Source organism: Varroa jacobsoni, unplaced genomic scaffold (genome assembly GCF_002532875.2).
Source record: "Varroa jacobsoni isolate VJ856 unplaced genomic scaffold, vjacob_1.0 scaffold_373, whole genome shotgun sequence".
In the NCBI taxonomy this organism is placed as follows: Eukaryota; Metazoa; Arthropoda; class Arachnida; order Mesostigmata; family Varroidae; genus Varroa; species Varroa jacobsoni.
The window spans coordinates 1-18,325 of record NW_019213275.1 but is presented as its reverse complement, the minus strand read 5'-3'; the positions used below and the strand labels follow the sequence as shown (position 1 = coordinate 18,325).

At 43.5% G+C, this 18,325-nt stretch overlaps 1 protein-coding gene and 1 long non-coding RNA gene across 4 annotated transcripts in view; one reads left to right on the top strand and one right to left on the bottom strand.

Annotated features, from left to right (window-relative positions):
- The window catches only part of pnt (ETS transcription factor pointed), a 41,296-nt gene extending 40,298 nt beyond the window's left edge, over positions 1-998 (bottom strand). For all 3 annotated transcript variants that reach the window (XM_022832129.2, XM_022832132.2, XM_022832130.2), the window contains exon 1: positions 859-998. In XM_022832129.2, the coding sequence (XP_022687864.1) occupies positions 859-928 (70 nt within the window). In that variant the 5' untranslated portion in view covers positions 929-998. The remainder of the gene's footprint in view (positions 1-858) is intronic.
- A 7,070-nt stretch (positions 999-8,068) lies between these two features.
- LOC147753576 (uncharacterized) lies at positions 8,069-17,086 on the top strand. Its single transcript, XR_015310754.1, has 2 exons — positions 8,069-8,700; positions 16,399-17,086. It is a non-coding gene; the product is annotated as an uncharacterized LOC147753576 (long non-coding RNA).
- The last annotated feature ends 1,239 nt before the right edge of the window (positions 17,087-18,325 follow it).

The window sequence follows — 18,325 nt, the reverse complement described above, 5'->3', positions numbered from 1 at the left end:
AGCCTGTTCGGTTTGTGCTCAGAGGACCGTATTGAGCCATAAAATGGCTTTATCTGTAGCTGCCCACTTCGATTTATTAACGCGAATGGACCCGAAAGCAACGTGGGGGCGGCTATTGCTTGGGTAGGCATAACATAGAAATGGGCTTTTTCGAAACCGAATGATTTCCTCTACGTCACACATGCCGCTCGTTTCCGAGACAATATCGCCGAAGACGGCGTTGCGCCAGTTATAACAAATCAATGCAGTCGCAAAGATTTCAAAAAAAAAAAGGAGAACATCATTTGAAGCATTACCTGGGAACAAGGGGCTGTAAGTGGTGTGCTATATAAAGATTTACACGGATGACACACGAAAGAAGTTTAGAGGCCGAAAATGTTTGTTCTCGTTATACAATCAATAATGCCTGTAGGTCGAGGAACGTTGATAGACAGGTCTCTATTTGTTGCAAAATGGCAAGACAGCCGGAAAACGCTGGCTCGATCAGCAGCGATGAAATATGATAATGGAATATATCTCAAATATGATGATGAAACGTATCTCAAATACAGGAACCTCTTATTAAAATGTAGGTTATCCAAGTTATGATCGGCATTTGTATATAGGCATGTGCTAACAAGCAAATATTAAACGTATATTTACAGGCGTGCTGGCAGGAGTAGCGAGTCTGCGAGAGTGGCGAGAAGGCCATCTAAGAAAAAATACAAACCTTCAATGATGGTGATGATATTACGTTATGTTCTGTTTTACGTGTGCGCATAATAGACCTTGATATTCTAAATTCTACCTATTCTAAATGTATTGTTTATCGTTGTCACTGGTTCTGTTCACTTGCTGAGGGTTTTTCTTGATACTTACCTCGCGGTGTGTTAAACATCTCACGAACTTTGTCCCAGGTCGAAAAGGACAACTGAAGCATATTTGCCATCTTCTGGTTTGTACCTGGGGTCAGCGGAGGCACTTGACTTGGTAGGTCAACTGAAATAAAACAAATAAAGTAATAGTGGCCTGTTCTTCAGTTTTGCAGTATATCGTCAGCGTTAATATTTATTATTCAACTGATTAAAGTTAATAACGGTTCAAACTAAAAAAAATGTCACACATTAATAAGTGGCAAAAGTCGCCTTTCATATAAAACACCATCGTTATCTCGTCGTAGTAGAACCCATTAGATTGACCCTAACAACTCCGCACTAATATGGCTACCCATATTGATTGTGTATCTTCATACAGACTGATATTGTCAACGCTATCTTTTGGCATGCAGCTGTTTTATCCGCAAACGAGAAATATGGGTTATTGACACGATGTTACGTGGGACGGTTTGTTACATCGATATTTCTGGATGAGGTAGCGAGGTAGTGAAGTGCGTGTGGTAGTACCGTTATCGGAAGTCGGTACAGCCGCTAGTCAAAGCCATAATATATTCTTATGCCTACTGACCTGCTACGACGGTAATGGAAATGCAACATAAAAACTGGGTTAACGGGCAAAGGCTACCCAAAGAGGTAACACAATTACGATCGATCAAAAAGCAATCGGCGTAAACTAATAAATATAGAAATTAAGTAACCACAGGAAAAAAATTGCCGAAAATTACAACCCTGATAGAACCCCACACTGAACGTATAGATCGATAACCCAACGAATATGTTCTCAGTGGCTAATTGTTGTCGCCGCCATCCCAATTAAAATCACGCTGGTTTGCCCTGAAAAGTCATGCATCTGTCTATCTTCTAAATATATACTTGCTGCTGCTGTTATTTTCGTCTCAATGGCATCGTACTGAATTAGACACTGTTATATGGTTTCCAGTTTGTAATTATCAAGATTACGCATCTGCTATTCATTAGTCTGAGCGAATCGCTCTCTTTTGAAAGACGCGTCGGTGGCATTCGAGATGAAACGGTTATCGCTATAATTAAACTTCTCGAATCGGGACCTTCGGATCAGATTTGCTACATTAACTGATGGCCGTACAATCAGGATAGTGCGTATCGAGACAGGCACAAACTAGACTCATATGCGAAATTCTATAGGCCAAGATGAAGAAAACGAATGTGACGTCGGTTCAAGAACGGGGCTCCAAGATGTAAGCACGAAAAAATCACCATTTGACAAATGCCCCTGGCAGAAAAAAAGGTGATTTACTGAAAATGGTTAACTGATTGAGCAACAAGAGGTGCTTAGAAAATTAGATAAGGTATATCGAATACGGTGCCCATAAACGTGAACTTCATCTGAGATCCAATTCGGGTTAAATGCCCCATTTGGTCGCGAATACGGTTCGCGACACGGTCTCACAAAACTTATTAGATGCCATTATAATTGGGTAACTTGTAGTTTCTGTATCGTTCTGTCTTTGCCCGTTAGTGCTTTTCGTCCCGACGTACCTGACGCAATATTCGGTAATGCAATTTTACCATTATGGCCCGATCCATTTTCTAGTTCTGGAAGTGGCAGCTCGACCGCTCGCTACGTAAAAGACCTTGAAAATGTTTGATAGTACAAAAAAAACGTGCGAAGATACTATTGCGCTTCGGCTGTGAGAGTAATTGAAAAAGGCATCTATTTGATGATATCGGCACTATGGAAAAAATTTCCTCCTAGAAATCATTGCGTTGGAATTGGTCGAAGAATACAGCCGTACTATACCCGTAGTGGTCTATAGCTTCTTTACTCAGCAAAACATGGTTAAAAAAAGGCAATAGCAGGACGTCTCAGAATACACGCTGATGGCTGGCCTTGACCATCATATCAAGTTCGACTGTGTAGACAACAAAGGGTAAAAGGTAAGAAAAAAAAAAAATAGAAAATGTAGGATGTTAGGAGAGGTACAAGTATTACGATGTTCAATGCAGCGGTATTGCACTGAACATCATTAAGTCAAAGCTTCGGAACGACCTGTAGTACCGGTAGGATAAAATCGGACATAGATTTAACCAAATGTAGCGGACCTTTGGGATTACTTAAGAGTATTATAATTTCAAAATTGGAAACGAACAATGTACAGTGTGCTTTGCAATATAATTAGCTTAACAAGGTATAGACAACGCTGGCACGGGATGCTTAGTTCAGTGTCTGCAGGCTGACCGATTTAGTAAGTTGGAGTTGATTTCGTCTGTTTTGTTTACCCTCTCTCTTGTAATATATATATATATATGATATGCATTGGCAGTTGGCTCTGGACAGTATAGAATGAGGTGTGTCTAGTGATATCAAACGTCTACTCGTATGTAAATGTCAACGTAACTTTTCATTGTCTGAACAAAACCTTTCGTCTCTCCAAAACTTCAACTAGACGACGACGACGACGACGACGACGACGACGGTTCACGCCCTCTCTCATTTCGAGTACTTCTCGTACGTATAATTCGAAATACTGAGTGGCGGGTATCATTTTGTCACCTCAACCTATCGATTCATTTCTGTATTGCGGTAATCGTTGTACATAGGAAATTGTATCTGTAGCGTAATAAAAATCGACGTAAAAGTAACAACACGTGCGCGACGTCAACTCTTATGAAACGTTCGATATTGACGGACCTGAACTTGCTAAATTTCTAGTGGCCAGACCTCCTAAATAGAGAAAGAAGGTCGTAAAGCACTTAAATCTTCGAGAAGTTGTTCTTCAATCTCAAAGCTTTTTCGAAGAACGAGTGTCGTTCTCTTACGAACGCTTGAGTAAAGTGGGAAACAATTTAACTAGCAGATGAGAAATTGCAATCATTTAGACAGAACACCTGGAGGACTCAGTCCCGTGGGTCCAACAATCAAGCGTCAGCGCCTTCGTCGTGCAGTAGAGACAGGCCGATCTCAAGGTTATCAATAGAAAATGGACCCTTACTTCTACCCTATGCCGAACGGAACAACCCTAGAAAATTAACTGGGAATCAGTCAACATTTATGATTGATCTAGCTGAATTGGTGTTTGCTTCCATCACAATACTGTTTTGTGCATTTTGTAGCATGGCATCGCGCTAGTAACACGAATAAATGGGTTAATTGCCATCTGAAGTTGGCTAAAGCTATTCGCAGACTTCAAAGAGCGCTGTTTTGTGTTGGGTGGTCAATGTACCTTTTTTGTGACATATTCGAAGGTAACTCATGCTTAACTTGTAACTTGTCATTACTTTCTCGCTCCCTTTCTGTATACATATATGTGTGGTTGGCGCACTTACAGACACATAGTGCGAAATGGACAAATGAAGGCTGGATTGGCCGTGTTGTCTAAACTAAAAAGCCGTAAACTCATCGGTGTTGGCCATTTTTCTGTAAGATATTTGCTACATACTTTCTCCTACGGCACCAACCTACATTTAAGCTGCTATTGTTTTGATGCTGTTATCAGAAAGGGGGCTTGGCCATTAACGTTACGGTCTATTATGTAGCATTCAGGTGTCTTTGCAAAAATCGTCGACTGGTTAAAGCAGTGCTCACCAATCGCGGAGCCCTTTTTTTCTGCTTGTTCCTTTGGTTCTGATGTTACTGCTGTGTTTCGGTCACTACAGATGATTCTGGGCATGATCCTAGATGGGGTGAGAATGTTCTTCTACTTATAAATGACCGTGACGAAATTCTACTTCATGGCAATAACAACACTGATGATAAAAAATTCTCGCTCTGATAAACGTCCCTGCAGAACTATCCGTTTGAGCTTGATTAAGATCTCAAGCATCAAGCCACTGCAGTAACCTGAAGATCTTCTTTTCGTTCAGTAATTGTATATGTGGGTGTTTATGCAAATGCGTTTAGATGTGGTTTCATACAATAACGTCATATCCCACAGTTAATAGGATTATAGATAATTTTCAGTGGAAAGAAGCCTAAATAACATCGAACGTTTCGTTCTCCCCCCCCCTCCCCCCTCTACAATTTCGACCTTTTCCCCTGGTAAGCGTCGCGTACGGCCATTTTTCTTTGTTTCGAAAATCGTCGCTCTATTTAAGTTGTATTAAGTTTTCCATTGATTTCATTACACGGCTACCGTCAGACGAATAACGGTTTTGTGTTTTTTTTTTTTTTTTTTTTTTTTACAACCTCATTAACGATAGATCTACATCTTATGACTGTCATTTGTACTGCTATTATTATCCTATACCATTCGACTCTTCACGCAGGCTAGCGGTCAACTATCTTGCCTGCTTAGCATCGCTGTCATGTTTTGCCTATAGAACTTTATGGGGATTAGGATTTCTATGGTTAAGTGTTCGAGAGAGACCGAACACGATTGATTCAGGTTTATGTATATTAACCCGATAAAAGGAAAAACAATAAGCTTGAGACTAGATAATCGCAATTAACACGACAAGTATTCTTACGACCATAATATCTGCATGCTCTGTCTGCGCCCGGGTTGAAGGTCCAAGCTCATCGGCCAATTGAACGGTCGCTTCCATAGTGGACACTGCCGGTGCTGTTTTATAGTCTTGAGTTCCTTGCGTCTCCATATATGAGATAGAAACAAATAGACAATAGCTGGTGTGGAACGAGTTGATTGTGTGCTTATTTGCGTTTTCAAGCAAACTTTTACTGTTTTCCGCTCGCTTCTCCTCTCCTTCCACATACTACTCCTACTGTTAACAGTGTATATATATATATATATATATAAAACCCAAAAAATCTTGGGTAGCGACCACTCTGATAAAATCAGATCGAGTCATTAGTAAACCATGCAACGGAGCACGCAATAAAATCGTTAGTTCCGAAATGAAAATCAAAAACAATGAGAAACAATTCAAATTTATTCATATATATATATATATATATATGGCATATAATAATGTATTTATAATCAAACTGCGATGAGGACGGTGGTGACGGTCGAACATGGACGGATTCCAGAAACAGCCCAACGCTCCATACCCGCCATTGGGTCGCCTTGCCAAAGACGAGATGGCAAAAACTAAATGGCTACCAATACCATATACTACCCAGAAGTATTTTTCAAGCTCAGCCGCTAGAGGAGGTCGAACAAGTCTAAATGTTGCGGTTTATTGTTCATTCGAGTGGAGTTTCTTGTCTCAGTCGAACCGCCGTTGCCCCCCGCTCCCTCCCCTCTATCTATCTGTCCGTTGATCGAATCCCAACCGAAGCGGAAGTAAAAAAAAACGTCTCCTGATATCTGTGCTGTGTACGTTTTTTTTTCTTTTTTTTTTTCATTGCTAAAACAGGTTTGAGAAGGGAGTTACCAGCCTAATAGGCGTTGAAGTAACATTCGGAAGCGATAAAATGGCATGATCAATTTAACCATACTGGAAGAAGATAACGTCTGAAAGGATATTGTCGAATATAGGAATACAACTCACATGTTTCCCTACGTAGTTCCGCTATATAAAAATAATTAGATGAAAGGGCCTTTAGTTTAGAATAAAATAGAAACCTCTTCAGACAGACCGGCTTGACCGAGCCACACGGTACATACTTTGACATTTAGGATCTTCTAAGGCAGCTGCGTCCAGAATCCTAATATCACTTGATTATTAAAAACAATTAGAGGTGCATAGGGGTCTCGCCGAACGCAAGCACTACTAACCAAACTATTTTATATTGATATGAAATAATGATTCAGTCATACGATCGTACCGGTATTTCACTGATAAAGTCATTTAAAGATTTGCCCCCTATCAAACAGTAAAATACAAGTCATGCCGAAGACAGCTACCCGCCAGATCAATTAATCATATACATAATATAATTTTCTATTTGACTCGTTTTCATCAATGTACTTATGCAGGAAGGATTATTAAACCTAGGGCTATTTCTAGGGGGCCAACCTCAACGATCGTTTCAATCGAAAATTTATTCGTTTTCGCTAAAGCATAGAATCGAACATAGATCTCGTTTTCTATACGTTCAATTAATGAATTTTGAATTAGCTATTCTCGATAACATATTCGCTATAGGTGACTGACTCAATTGATAACCCCTTAAAGTTCCCCACTGACGCATGGGTTAGGGTATCACCTGATACCAATCTACGGGCTTTGTCCTGTTTGGAAAAGTGCCATTAAATCGTATTACGACCACCACGAAGCTTTATCATAGCACTTCCGAGCGTTCGCGTGTACGCAATGCTGGCCGCTATTACGGCCGTCAGCGCAAATTAATACGATTTAAAACCGTTCCCCTTAGCCCCCTTAGCAGCAAAAAGCCTCCTGGATCCTCTCCCCCCCCCCCCCCACAACAAGACTGAGAATGGGATGAACATAAACGTAATCGAGTATATGAATAGTCATTGTAAAAAAGCCCATATACTATCTTTGCGTTGTCGACACGACACTAACTGCTGCAGTAGTCTAGCTAACCCAATAATCTCTTACACTGAACGCTTCTGCCGCTATTTCTACAACTTGAAATATTGATATGGCCATTTAGATTCTTCAGTTTGCTCCGCTGAAGCCAGTCTGTGTTGTTTCTCCCCTCGTTAGATCTGTTTGATAGACTATAGTGATGATATCAGTGATTCTATATGCCTTCCGTTCATTGCTGCTCTGACCGTTGTAGAGGGCAACGGTTATTGCAGTTGCTAATGCAAGAAGGGCAGCAGCGGTGCCGGCGACTACGGGTCTGCTGTGAGTAATCCGCTGACTGCCAACATCATCTCTGTTCCTTTCGCCGCTCGAGGGCAAGTACCCGGCTGACTTGACCACGACTTTGTCCCTAACAGCGGTCCACGGCTACGACGAGAATCGTTCAGTAACGAGACCGACGACGCGTACGGGTGGATCGTCGAGGTGTTTTCAGTGTCAGAGTTTTCGCTAGCCAGATACTCAAATCGCAGTGGACGAACGGGCCATTACACTATCGCGTTCTCTTGTCAACCGTGTTAAACCTAGTGGCATTAGGTCAAGGCTGGCTTAGGTTGGATACCGGGCGTAGACACATTCCATGTCGTGCTGGTCGTTTGAAAGAGTAACGCTTAGCTAGGACAACTGAAACGGACGTCGAACGCTAAACGTCTATTTTAATATTATCATTCTTTCTTGGCAGCTAATTTGGCGTTGGGCTGAATCGAGATGTTAGTGATTATATTTTTCTTTTGTCAACGTCGGAGGCGTGTGGTTTTTTCACTGTTTTCAGCTTCAGCTTGTCATTTAGGTACCTGTTCCTTTGCTCGGAAGCTGATTAGGACAACAATAATAGCACCGTAAGGTAAATCAGTTCGATGTCGACCTTAAGGGATAACACGATGAGTTGGTGCTATTTTGTAGTGTTATACTGGAGCATCCGTGTGTGGACCGCCATATGAAAACGGGATGAATCCTAAAGCTGTTCTTTGTTCTTGGTAGCAAGACGGGTAGTAATGTATGTCTTGAGTTTTACGTCCGGCACCGTCGTTAAACATTCTATCAGAATCCGAATTAGAATATAGACAAACATTTAGTTTAGGTCATAAGAGCATTCTTTGTTTACTTCGAAAAAAATAAAAATCTAATATTTTAATTGTATGGGATGTTTACCGCTTAATTCTAGGTAAACCATGACACTCGCTTCTGGTAGAGCTGGGCATCTATATATAGCCTTAATTCGTTTTAAGTACCCCTTTCAAGATCATCTTTTTGGGGTGGTATATTCCATCTGATATCCGGGATCAAAATTCACTCCACAAAGTAGATCCTTAAGCTGATCCTCTTACCGGCTTTGTATCCTGGATCGGTTACCTGGTCTACGATGGACCAAGCGCAAATACACTTTCAGGTAAGCGTGTCAAGTTTCAGCATATCTATGCTACCAGAAAAAACCTGACCTAGCCTCATAAACAACTAGTGGCCAACAGCTTAAGGCCCTGCTACTCTGTATATTTAAAGGCAGATTTGTGACTGCGGCTTACACTATAGATTAATGTATTATGAGACAGGCGTCCGAGCGATGACCAAAACTTGTATCATAGCAACATCACCTTGACCTTCGAAACAGCAAATTATGCTAGTGATAATGACAGTATATGCCGCTAAATCTGCCGTGCTTAGTAGCGTTAGTCGTTGAAGGTGTGCTTCGATCCCTTACCCGGGCGACCCTTACCTTATCCCCACGCGATATCCATATCTAGCTAGCAAAAACTACCATGCCATGATTGGCTAGCGGTAAGGGTGATCAACACAGATGAGGGCTATTGTAAGTGTTCACGCTGATTTTTCAGAGAATGCGCCGGAAATTCATACAGAAACAACTCTGTCAACAACAATAGCCGCAGCAACCATAATAACAGTAACAACAACAACGATAGCAAGAGCTTCAGAACCTGTCGTGGTAGTGCCATCGCAATAGATATCAACTGGCACTGGCTGTCTACCTAACACAGAGACGCCGCATCGCTAACACAGCCATTGCCGTAGCTGCGCGTCGCAGGCGCGATGTCCTTCTGTGACGCCACAAATAGCCAGCAGTCGGTCCTAACGGGGGGAGGTGGGTCTTAGTTAATCTGAACGTTGTTGTTGTTGTTCATATGGAACATCGAGACAACACAAACAAACTGACAGATAAATAGGAAAAGGGAGTTAGAATGTTGAGGAAAGAGGACGCTGGATACGGCTTAATAAATTTTGCTAGCAGATGACGCGCTATAGTTAAATCAGCAGAACAGAAAAGCTAAAAAATCAATCATCGATGGGGGAAGAAAGCGAGCGAAATTCAAAATGGGACTTGGCTAAAGTCTACTGGACTGAACATTGGACGATTCGAGTAAACTCGATGATATATAATATTGCTGATAGCCAGCCGGATGTAACTGAACCAGGGGTACCTATTTCAATTGGTGGTTCTATCACTACGACAAAACCTCTTTGTCAAACGAGTACATTCTTCTAGCTATTATATAGTGCTCGCCTGCTATTATTGCTGATCATGTCCAACTGAAAAAGAACCTTGTTTGTTTTCACCGACGTGCAGAAATAACTCCTGAGAAATGTTGTTTCTCTGAATCAAAATCGATTTAATTGGTATAATTAAAAGAGCGCTTTCCTTATACTTCTATATATGTGAATATTAGTTGAAAATTTAAAAATTTAATACATTTTTTCATGATAAAAGCGAACGCTATCCTTTAATTTTCAACAGATTGTCTCTTCGCTGCTGAATCAAGTACTCTCTCCATATTTCGTTTGAACCGAAATGCTATCTAAGGCACTGCTTCGTTTAATATTCCGCCAGACGTCTGTTTACCAACGATCCACGTTCGCACACGGCCCTTTATGTAAACCTATACATCTTTATGTGTCCTACATGCCCTCTGTGTATGTCTCCGTGTTTGTTATTGCTGTACGTGTGTGTAAGTGTGTCTGTAGTGTTTACCATCCGCATCTTTACACCTCAGCCCAATCGCGAAATACACCTCATTTCATCTCATGAATTCATGAGTCACTAACCCAGCTGGCGCTCGCGACATTGCCGTAATTCATAGCCTACAGTAGCCGTAGGTGCAAGAGCTTCTACCTTCGTAAGGTTGATATATAGCGCCCGTCGACGTGCGTCCGCTCTCTCACTTGACCGGTCACCTCTCTCCAGAGCGACTGGGATTACTAGTACTACGTTATGTCTACGGCCATTCAGAATGATACATTCATGCTCGTATGAAGCGCCTTCCAATGCCAGCTACGACATCGCATCGAATCGCGTTGCGTAACGTCAAGCATATAACATGGCGCCAGTCAGCGACAAGCATTCAGCCATTGAACAAGTAGCCAGCTGACCATGTTGCGTGCGACGCGATGACTGGGGCAGTTCAAGCAGACTTCGCCGGCGAGCGTAAGAAGATGTGCCATTTGTCTGGGCGTCGTTTCACAGTCATCATCAACTATCAAGTATGAACGGCGAATTCCGCTATTGAAACGAACGTGCAGAACTTCTAAGTTCTAGCGCGTCGCCGTTACCGTACCATGTACATATTTTCGTACACCGTAGGTGTTCATCATAGTAGAGGGCTATTCGTTACCCAATTCGGCTGCTTGTATTGGCTGGACTCTAGTGTTACGCTAGCATAGTGGGACACATAGGAGCGTGTGGGTTTGCCCCACAGCCCTGCAATAGACTGGTGGATAAACACACATCGGGGTTTGCATTAAGCTGCTCCACGCATCTTCTGGATAACTTTACCGAAAAAACTTTGCCATGCAGCACGAACTCTATGAATACTACCCTTCAGAAATGAATGTATTTGAGCGAACTCTCATGGTAAAACTAACCCGACACATAGATTATGATCATTTGATATTCCCCCCGCCGCCCGCCTCTTTCGATCATCTGCCGTTTTCCGTTGCCCATCGTCATTTCTTCAGTAGTCTATGGTGCTACGATACCTATGCGATTCGTGGTACACACCGGCTACGACTAGCATAGTATGTACGAAACGGTGCGACGCTTTACGGGAACGTCGACGGCGAGATCGACCGCTTCGACGTTGAGGTGATCGAAGACCATGAGCAATGGTGGCTACATAGGAACACTGGCTTTATTTCGAACGCTATTAGCACCGTTGAGTTTTCCAGCAGTACACTCTCCAACCTTTACAACGCATACTGCTATTGTAGCTGCCATACGTCGGAATGAAACGATTCGCGAACAAACAGACAAGTAAGTACCTAAATAATAGCATTAACAAGCGGAGAGAAAGTAATGACAATGACGACAATACCGATTGTCTCAGTATGTGGTTGGGTGCGTGTCTTATATGACATTATTGTAACCCTGTTGTTGCGTGTTTGGGTCGCACTAAACGTGACCATCGCAGGTCACGGGAGAGAGGACACGCTGATTGTAGCGGCAGTGGCCGTAGGCGTTGTTGTAGTTTTTTTTTCTGTCGTAGTTTAAATCGGAGTGAGCTGCTACTAGGATAAAAGATCTCAGGTTCATGGAAGGGTACATGGAATGAGAGTATTATATGGAAAAGATATGTAATAGTTACGGTCGCGATAAGTATTAGGTGCTTAAAAGAGGGTAGCCCAGGGGAGATGTATTGTGGTAGATGTGGAACAGGGCTACGAATCAGTGGCATGGCATCAGCCCGGGACGTCCACAATACTCACTACATATTGTATACAACGATGGAAGTCACAGTGAGAGTTGTGAAGTAGTGGCGTAAACGAAGAACGGTGTCAGAAGCTGTGAAGAACGTTGCCGCCACCGCCCTTCTACCCTACACCAGCGCGTCTATAGTAAACGTGCTCGTCTATGGACTTTGGTGATGTGAGCGAAAACCGTTCCTACTAGGACGGCGACGAAGAGTACAAGTACCATGATGACGACGATGCCGTTGTGCTGGCGGCGGTTGACGCTCCGACCGCTGTTGATTGCTGCTACTTCTCGTGCTACGCCGTGCTACGGTGCTCCGATAAGGCAGCAAAGAAGAACCAAAACAAGACGTACCAGCGTTAACCGGATGTTGACGAAGTCGCTCAGCAGAAGCCACTGCTTTTACTATTGATGGTGCAGAGACGATGGCTGGCTGGCTGGGTGGTACCACTGCAGCGGTTCGAGCTCTCGCGCCTGTTACGTTGCGACGAGACAGTTTACTTAACTAAGGCCATCAACCAGGCAGGCAGCCATCGGCCAAGAGGAGGCCGCAGGCACAGGTAGAAACAACAAGCAAGCGAAGGGACACACAGAGATGGCCAAACGGAGTCAGTCGACTGAAGCGGATGGCGCCGGAAGTTGTGAATTAAGCGGGGGAGGGAAGTCGATGGCGTCAGTGGCATCAGCTGCTCGTGTTGCTGCTGTCGATGTTGTTGTTGCATAGAAGGCGCACGCGGGTTAGCTCGGGACAAAGGATAAAGGGACAGAGTGGGAGAAGCCTGAGTCAGACGTGCAGAAGAGTAGAGAAGCGAAAGGAAATGAAGAGCAAGAAAAATGGAAGAAGTCGAAGCTGCTAGAAGCTGGTACGGGACTTGAAAACGAAAGGCGAGAGCGGGTGATAAATATACGGTTTTAAAGAAAAGGTGAGGACGTTGGGCCAAGATTCGCATGGCAATTCCAAACGGGACGACATGTCGAGAAGCACGTAAAGTAAACATGAGGGGAAGTGGGGTTGAAGGAGGAATTGTGAGATCTGAGAAAAGTACCATCGTATCAGCTCGTCTTATCTAGCTCTCACTCTAGCTTTTCGTATGAAACGATTGATGTTTTTTTCTTTCTTCTAGTTGGTGATGCACCCTTCAGTGAAGTTCATGAGGTTGAAGCTGTCGCGTGCGACGAAATAACACTGTTACACAGGTGGTGTGTTATCTTCGAAAAGATGTCGTCAGATTCTGGTCCTCCTGCCAAATCTTCTTGACAAAGAAACTCCGTGTAGAGATACCGTTTGTGGTAGTAAAACTATTCATGTATAGTTGGTATAAATGCTTTAAGCTTGATTTCAACCTGCAGCCTTTTCATGAAATGATTCAGGGTAATCATAATACTTACATGCCGTAGATTGCAGTGCAAGGTAGGCGTCTACGGCAGATGCGTTCTATAACGTAAGGGTTTATAATTGAGAAGAGGTCTTTCTAAGGACGTCACTAGAATCTTTAAACGGAATATCTCGGATAATTTTCGATTTTGATGGTTATTGTTCTCACATGCACCAAATATAATTGAGAGCTATACCAACGTATATTAACGTTAAGACCTCTAATTGAAGAACACAACAAATCGTCCTACCCTACGGCAGACGCTTAGAGCTTCTTATCGTGCCGACAAGTCAATGTTCACACAGGTATACAGCTCGTACAGCGGATGTACGTTGATTTTAAATGAGCCTCTCAATCTCGATGATCGTTCGGTTCCCATGCATTTCGCAGCAGCGAGGACATTTTGTCTGGGACGCACCTTGTATGCGTTTATTTATACGTCTTTTCTTTCATTCATCAGCCTCTGTTCATCACCAGCCGCATCAACAGAATAACTGGTCCTCTTATTTCTTCAGATAGAACTCATTAAAACCATCATCGTTGTTTTCTTTCTAAATAGCAGTAAAGTAGCGTTTTCGCCACCAGGAGCGGCAATAGCTACCGTCGTAGTTGTATTAGCAGCAATATCAAAAGCGTCGTTTGCGCCAGTGTGTTCTGACTAGCGACTGCCAGCCAATAAGACCCTATCAGGCCTCCAGTTGAAGCTTCTTCTCTCCTATATCCAGCGTAAGTCCTGTGCAGTTGCAGGCAGGGTGACGGACTCAGTCTCCTTTGGTGCCGCAGCCACTGCTAAATCTAAAGTAGCAAAGGCCTTACAAGTGCCGACGTGTTTTCTGTGAGTGGCCGACAACGTCCTTCGGCTGTTGGCTGCTTGAGCTTACGTTGTCATTAACTTCAGCTTGTATATCTCCTTTATGCTTTTATCGATGACGGCAATGGGGGTACTGCGTATCGCTACGTCTGTTGCTGCCGTTTCTGTTCACGCGATGGTTGTTTTTCTTCTTGATGATGAAGTCAATAATCGCCATGTATTCAGTAATCATCTGAATGAAGAACACCAGCCACGACTAGCAACTGAAGGTACCGACGTCACAGCCACCCAGGGGTGATGTAGGGGGCTGTTAGCCTCCCCACTACTACAGCAGCCATCCAAGAGGTGCTCCAGCGCCCTTAAAGAGCAGAGGTCAATGAAAGCGGTGTTGGAACAATAAGCCAAGGCAGAGAAATGGGGTGTCGAACTACCCCGGTACTATTGAAGTCCAGTTCCCAAGATCAAAAAATTTTGTCTGCATAACTCCCGAATGGTGTCGGGGACGAAGCAGCCGCATGACCCGCTGTTTTACGTGCTATAATTAAGTGTTATGAGTATTCGGCCAAATGTTGGCTACCGTTTTCGTTCGTTGGAAATATCAAACGTGAAACCCAGGTTAGGTTAGGCTGGGCCAGATAAAATGACGGCACACCTGCTCACTACCAGGTATAACGTGATTGGCGTTGTGGCTTAGTTAGCCACAACGGTGAAGGCTACGAAGGAAATCATCGAGAGTCTTGAAAAAATAGTAAGTACTTCATTCATGACTACGCCGTGTATGTGTATAATGACATTCGGTTGAAAAGACAGCGGTACCGACAAGGACTAGAGGTCTAGCTTTGGGGTTTGCTGAAAGGGCGACGGACTTTGTCGGTATGGTCGATGCAACGATTGATTGAAGGGAGGCCAGTCAATCACCCTAGCCTCAGTCATTACAGGACGCGCTATCTTAAGGCGCTTCAATGAAATACCAGCCAATCTTGGACTGAGACGACTGCCACTACCACAGCTATTACGGCGGCCTTTTCAGGCCCTGTCTGTTGTAACTAGTCAAAGCAACTTGACGGCAGTTGCAGGTGAAGAACTGTTGAGGGATCATGTCGGTTGAAGGCAGCGTTGAAAAGACAAAGGTTATAGGGCAAGAAACTAGACTGAGTGAGTCCCAAGGCCCGACTAACTATGAGCCTCAGCCTGAACGTGGTTTGCCGGCCGGTGCTCTTTTTTTGTGAAGGCCAACACAAAGCTGTTGCAACACTAATTGATGGGACAATGTGGTATTAGGGTGTCACCAATCGAAAATAAAAAAAAAAAACTACGGGACTACTATTTCTTAAATTGTAACAGTCGTTTTGTATGAAGTGTTTAGTCTGATAAAAAGTAGGCCATTTTAAAGGAGTTCCTGAGACAGATCTCGTATTTGGGCAAATGTTACAATAATGCGACGAAATCAATTTTTTTTTCAGCTAGAATGTCCCATTCGGTCCTGCCGACGGCTTTATGCGAAATGCTAGTATTGTTTATTTGTACTAAAGCTTATCAAACGCAGTGACAGATAGAAGGCCTAGAGAGCCGGTCAACAAAGTCTATCAGTAACTGAAATTTATAACTTTTTGATCATAAAAAAAAAAAACGAAATCAACTGTTCCTAGCGTAATCTTCTTTCGCGACTGAAATACCAAATCCTAAATGGAAATAGCCTTTATCCATGGCTGTTTCCACTTTTTTGCAATATAGCTTACCTATAATATTTAAGCAATTTCGTATACCATATGCTTTACGACAAGCGGTCAGCATACGTTTCGCATAGCATTACCTTTCTATGGAAATGTTTACTTTGTTTTTGAGCTCAATAGAATACTTAATATAACGAATATACATATATTTAGATCCCACACGAGTGATTGTATCGAAAATTTCCCTTTGTTTCCATGTGGGAAGTATATATATGCTTCACTAAGCTCGAAAACAATTGCCTGCAGACCAAAGGACATTAATGCCCCCTCTGCTACAGACGCATAGCAAAAGGGACCTTCTGCCACTGAATGACTACAACACAATCGCTGCATGTGACACCGGTAACTACGGTGAGCTACAACGGCAGACGTCACTTCAACAATCATAATAATTTCATATAGCGCGTATATCTGAACATGCAGATAGATAACTGCAAAATCTCTGGCTCATTCTTTTTTGGCTGTGTAGCGTAGCTCCGCCTGGACTTCCGGCGTAGCCCCGTCGTGGCCGTATGCTTTTAGCCGGATACCTTCGCCACAGCTGTCGCCGCCGCCGCCTGAGCACCGTGGTCACCGAACCTATATTTGTGACATCAGAAAGAGAGATATCAACAACAGAAACCAGCCAGAAAGGCAGTCGCGTCGGGGGATCTACAACGTCGTGGTTTAGCGTCAACTTGACATCGGAGCACAGAAGAATCGATTTTAAAATAAGAAACTAAACGAAATCAGCGTGACGCACGCACAGACAGGCGAACACGTGCATGTTTACTACGGAGCAGATGGGAGGTAGTCAGGTCGGTCGTTTGGCTGTAGCCGTCGCCGGCGACAATGTTAGCGGGCAACTTAGATGAGGTGTTGCTGATACACGGCACGCTACACGAAGCCCATCTATTTTTAATGAGGAAAAATCGTAGCACGAAATAAAAGAATGGCGGAAAGCACCTCGGAAAGGTATCGACTAAAGTCGAGCCGAAAGAAACAGAGACGCAAACGATGAAGACAATGATGTATGAAATAAATGCACAAGTGTATAATAGTGCGAAAGAAAAAGGAGTTTTGAATTCAGCTTAGGCAGGGCTTTGTCGCGTCTTAGCTTGTATTCTTAGGTTTGTGCACGTTCATCGTGCAGGATAGGCCTTGCTGGTGAACTAATTGCACTCAGATCGGAAACAGTGTCGATGAACAGCTATTGATTACATGCAGCAGATGACCCCACCTAGGATCTGCTATACATTTGTTAAATAGTAGCATCGTATTTTTAATGCTTTGCTTTACAAATACGCTATGGACCTTTTAGATCAGCTATAACCCTATTCCGCAGGAAGTCTCCTCGATGGACGAAACAAGCATCAAAAATACGTTCCACAGGGGTCGCTATCAAAATCATTGAACATCATTATCAGTTGCATCCTGCTTGTCATCACCACCCCCACCACCATTACCATGATAAATATTTACCATTGTCAGCACGGTGATTTGAGCGAGAAGACGTCACCGTGTCATTTAGCCCCACCTCCGTCGTACCCCGCACCCAATCCAAATGTAAGCAGCAACAGTATCTTTTCTTTCATCATATTTATTTATCATTTCTCTATTTTTTTCTACGCTTTCTTTTCAAGCAGCGTTGTCGCCTCGCCTCACTGCGAACGGCCATCGCCTGTTATGTCTCCAGCCAGCGTCGTCAGAGTCGCTACCTGCTTTTCGTACGATTTCTTTTACAGATCAACCTCACCAGTTTGACGTTATGTGAAGACCGACTACGTGTCTTCTTCTTTATCGCTAGATGCAACGGCGGCGGTAAGGATAATAGCAGTAATCGCGCGTGTAACCGTCTAGCCCGTCCCCATTGTGTTGGCGGTAGCCGGGAGTTGTAGTAACTTCTTCCCATTCACAACAGGGAGGGAAGAGACTTTCATTCATGGTTCAGTAGCGTCTGCTACTGCTGTTGCTGAATTGTTTCTTTTTCGATCGCCAACTATCTCTGCGTATGTCTGCTAACTCCCCATTATCATTCTTCTCTTTCTCCTACGATTGCTATGGCGTCTACTAGTACGACAGCGGCAACTGCGACGACAACAACGACTGGCCGCCGTTGCCACTTCTGTTGCCCCTGCTCCCACTACAACTAGTATCGCTACGACGAAAAAAGAAAAAGAAAAAAAGAGATAATTTAGCGCGCGATCACCAGCCGCGCGGCTAGACTGAACCCTAGACGATGACACACAGAAGACGTAAAGGCTGTGTAATGTCGGCACGAATGAGATAAACGTGCTGGTGCTGCTACCGCTGAGAGGAAATATAGTGCAGCAGATGACGTCGTGGTAGAGCATTGTCAGCTCGACTGAGTGGCCGACGTTTAGTGGCGTTTATCGCACACGTTTAGATAGATATAT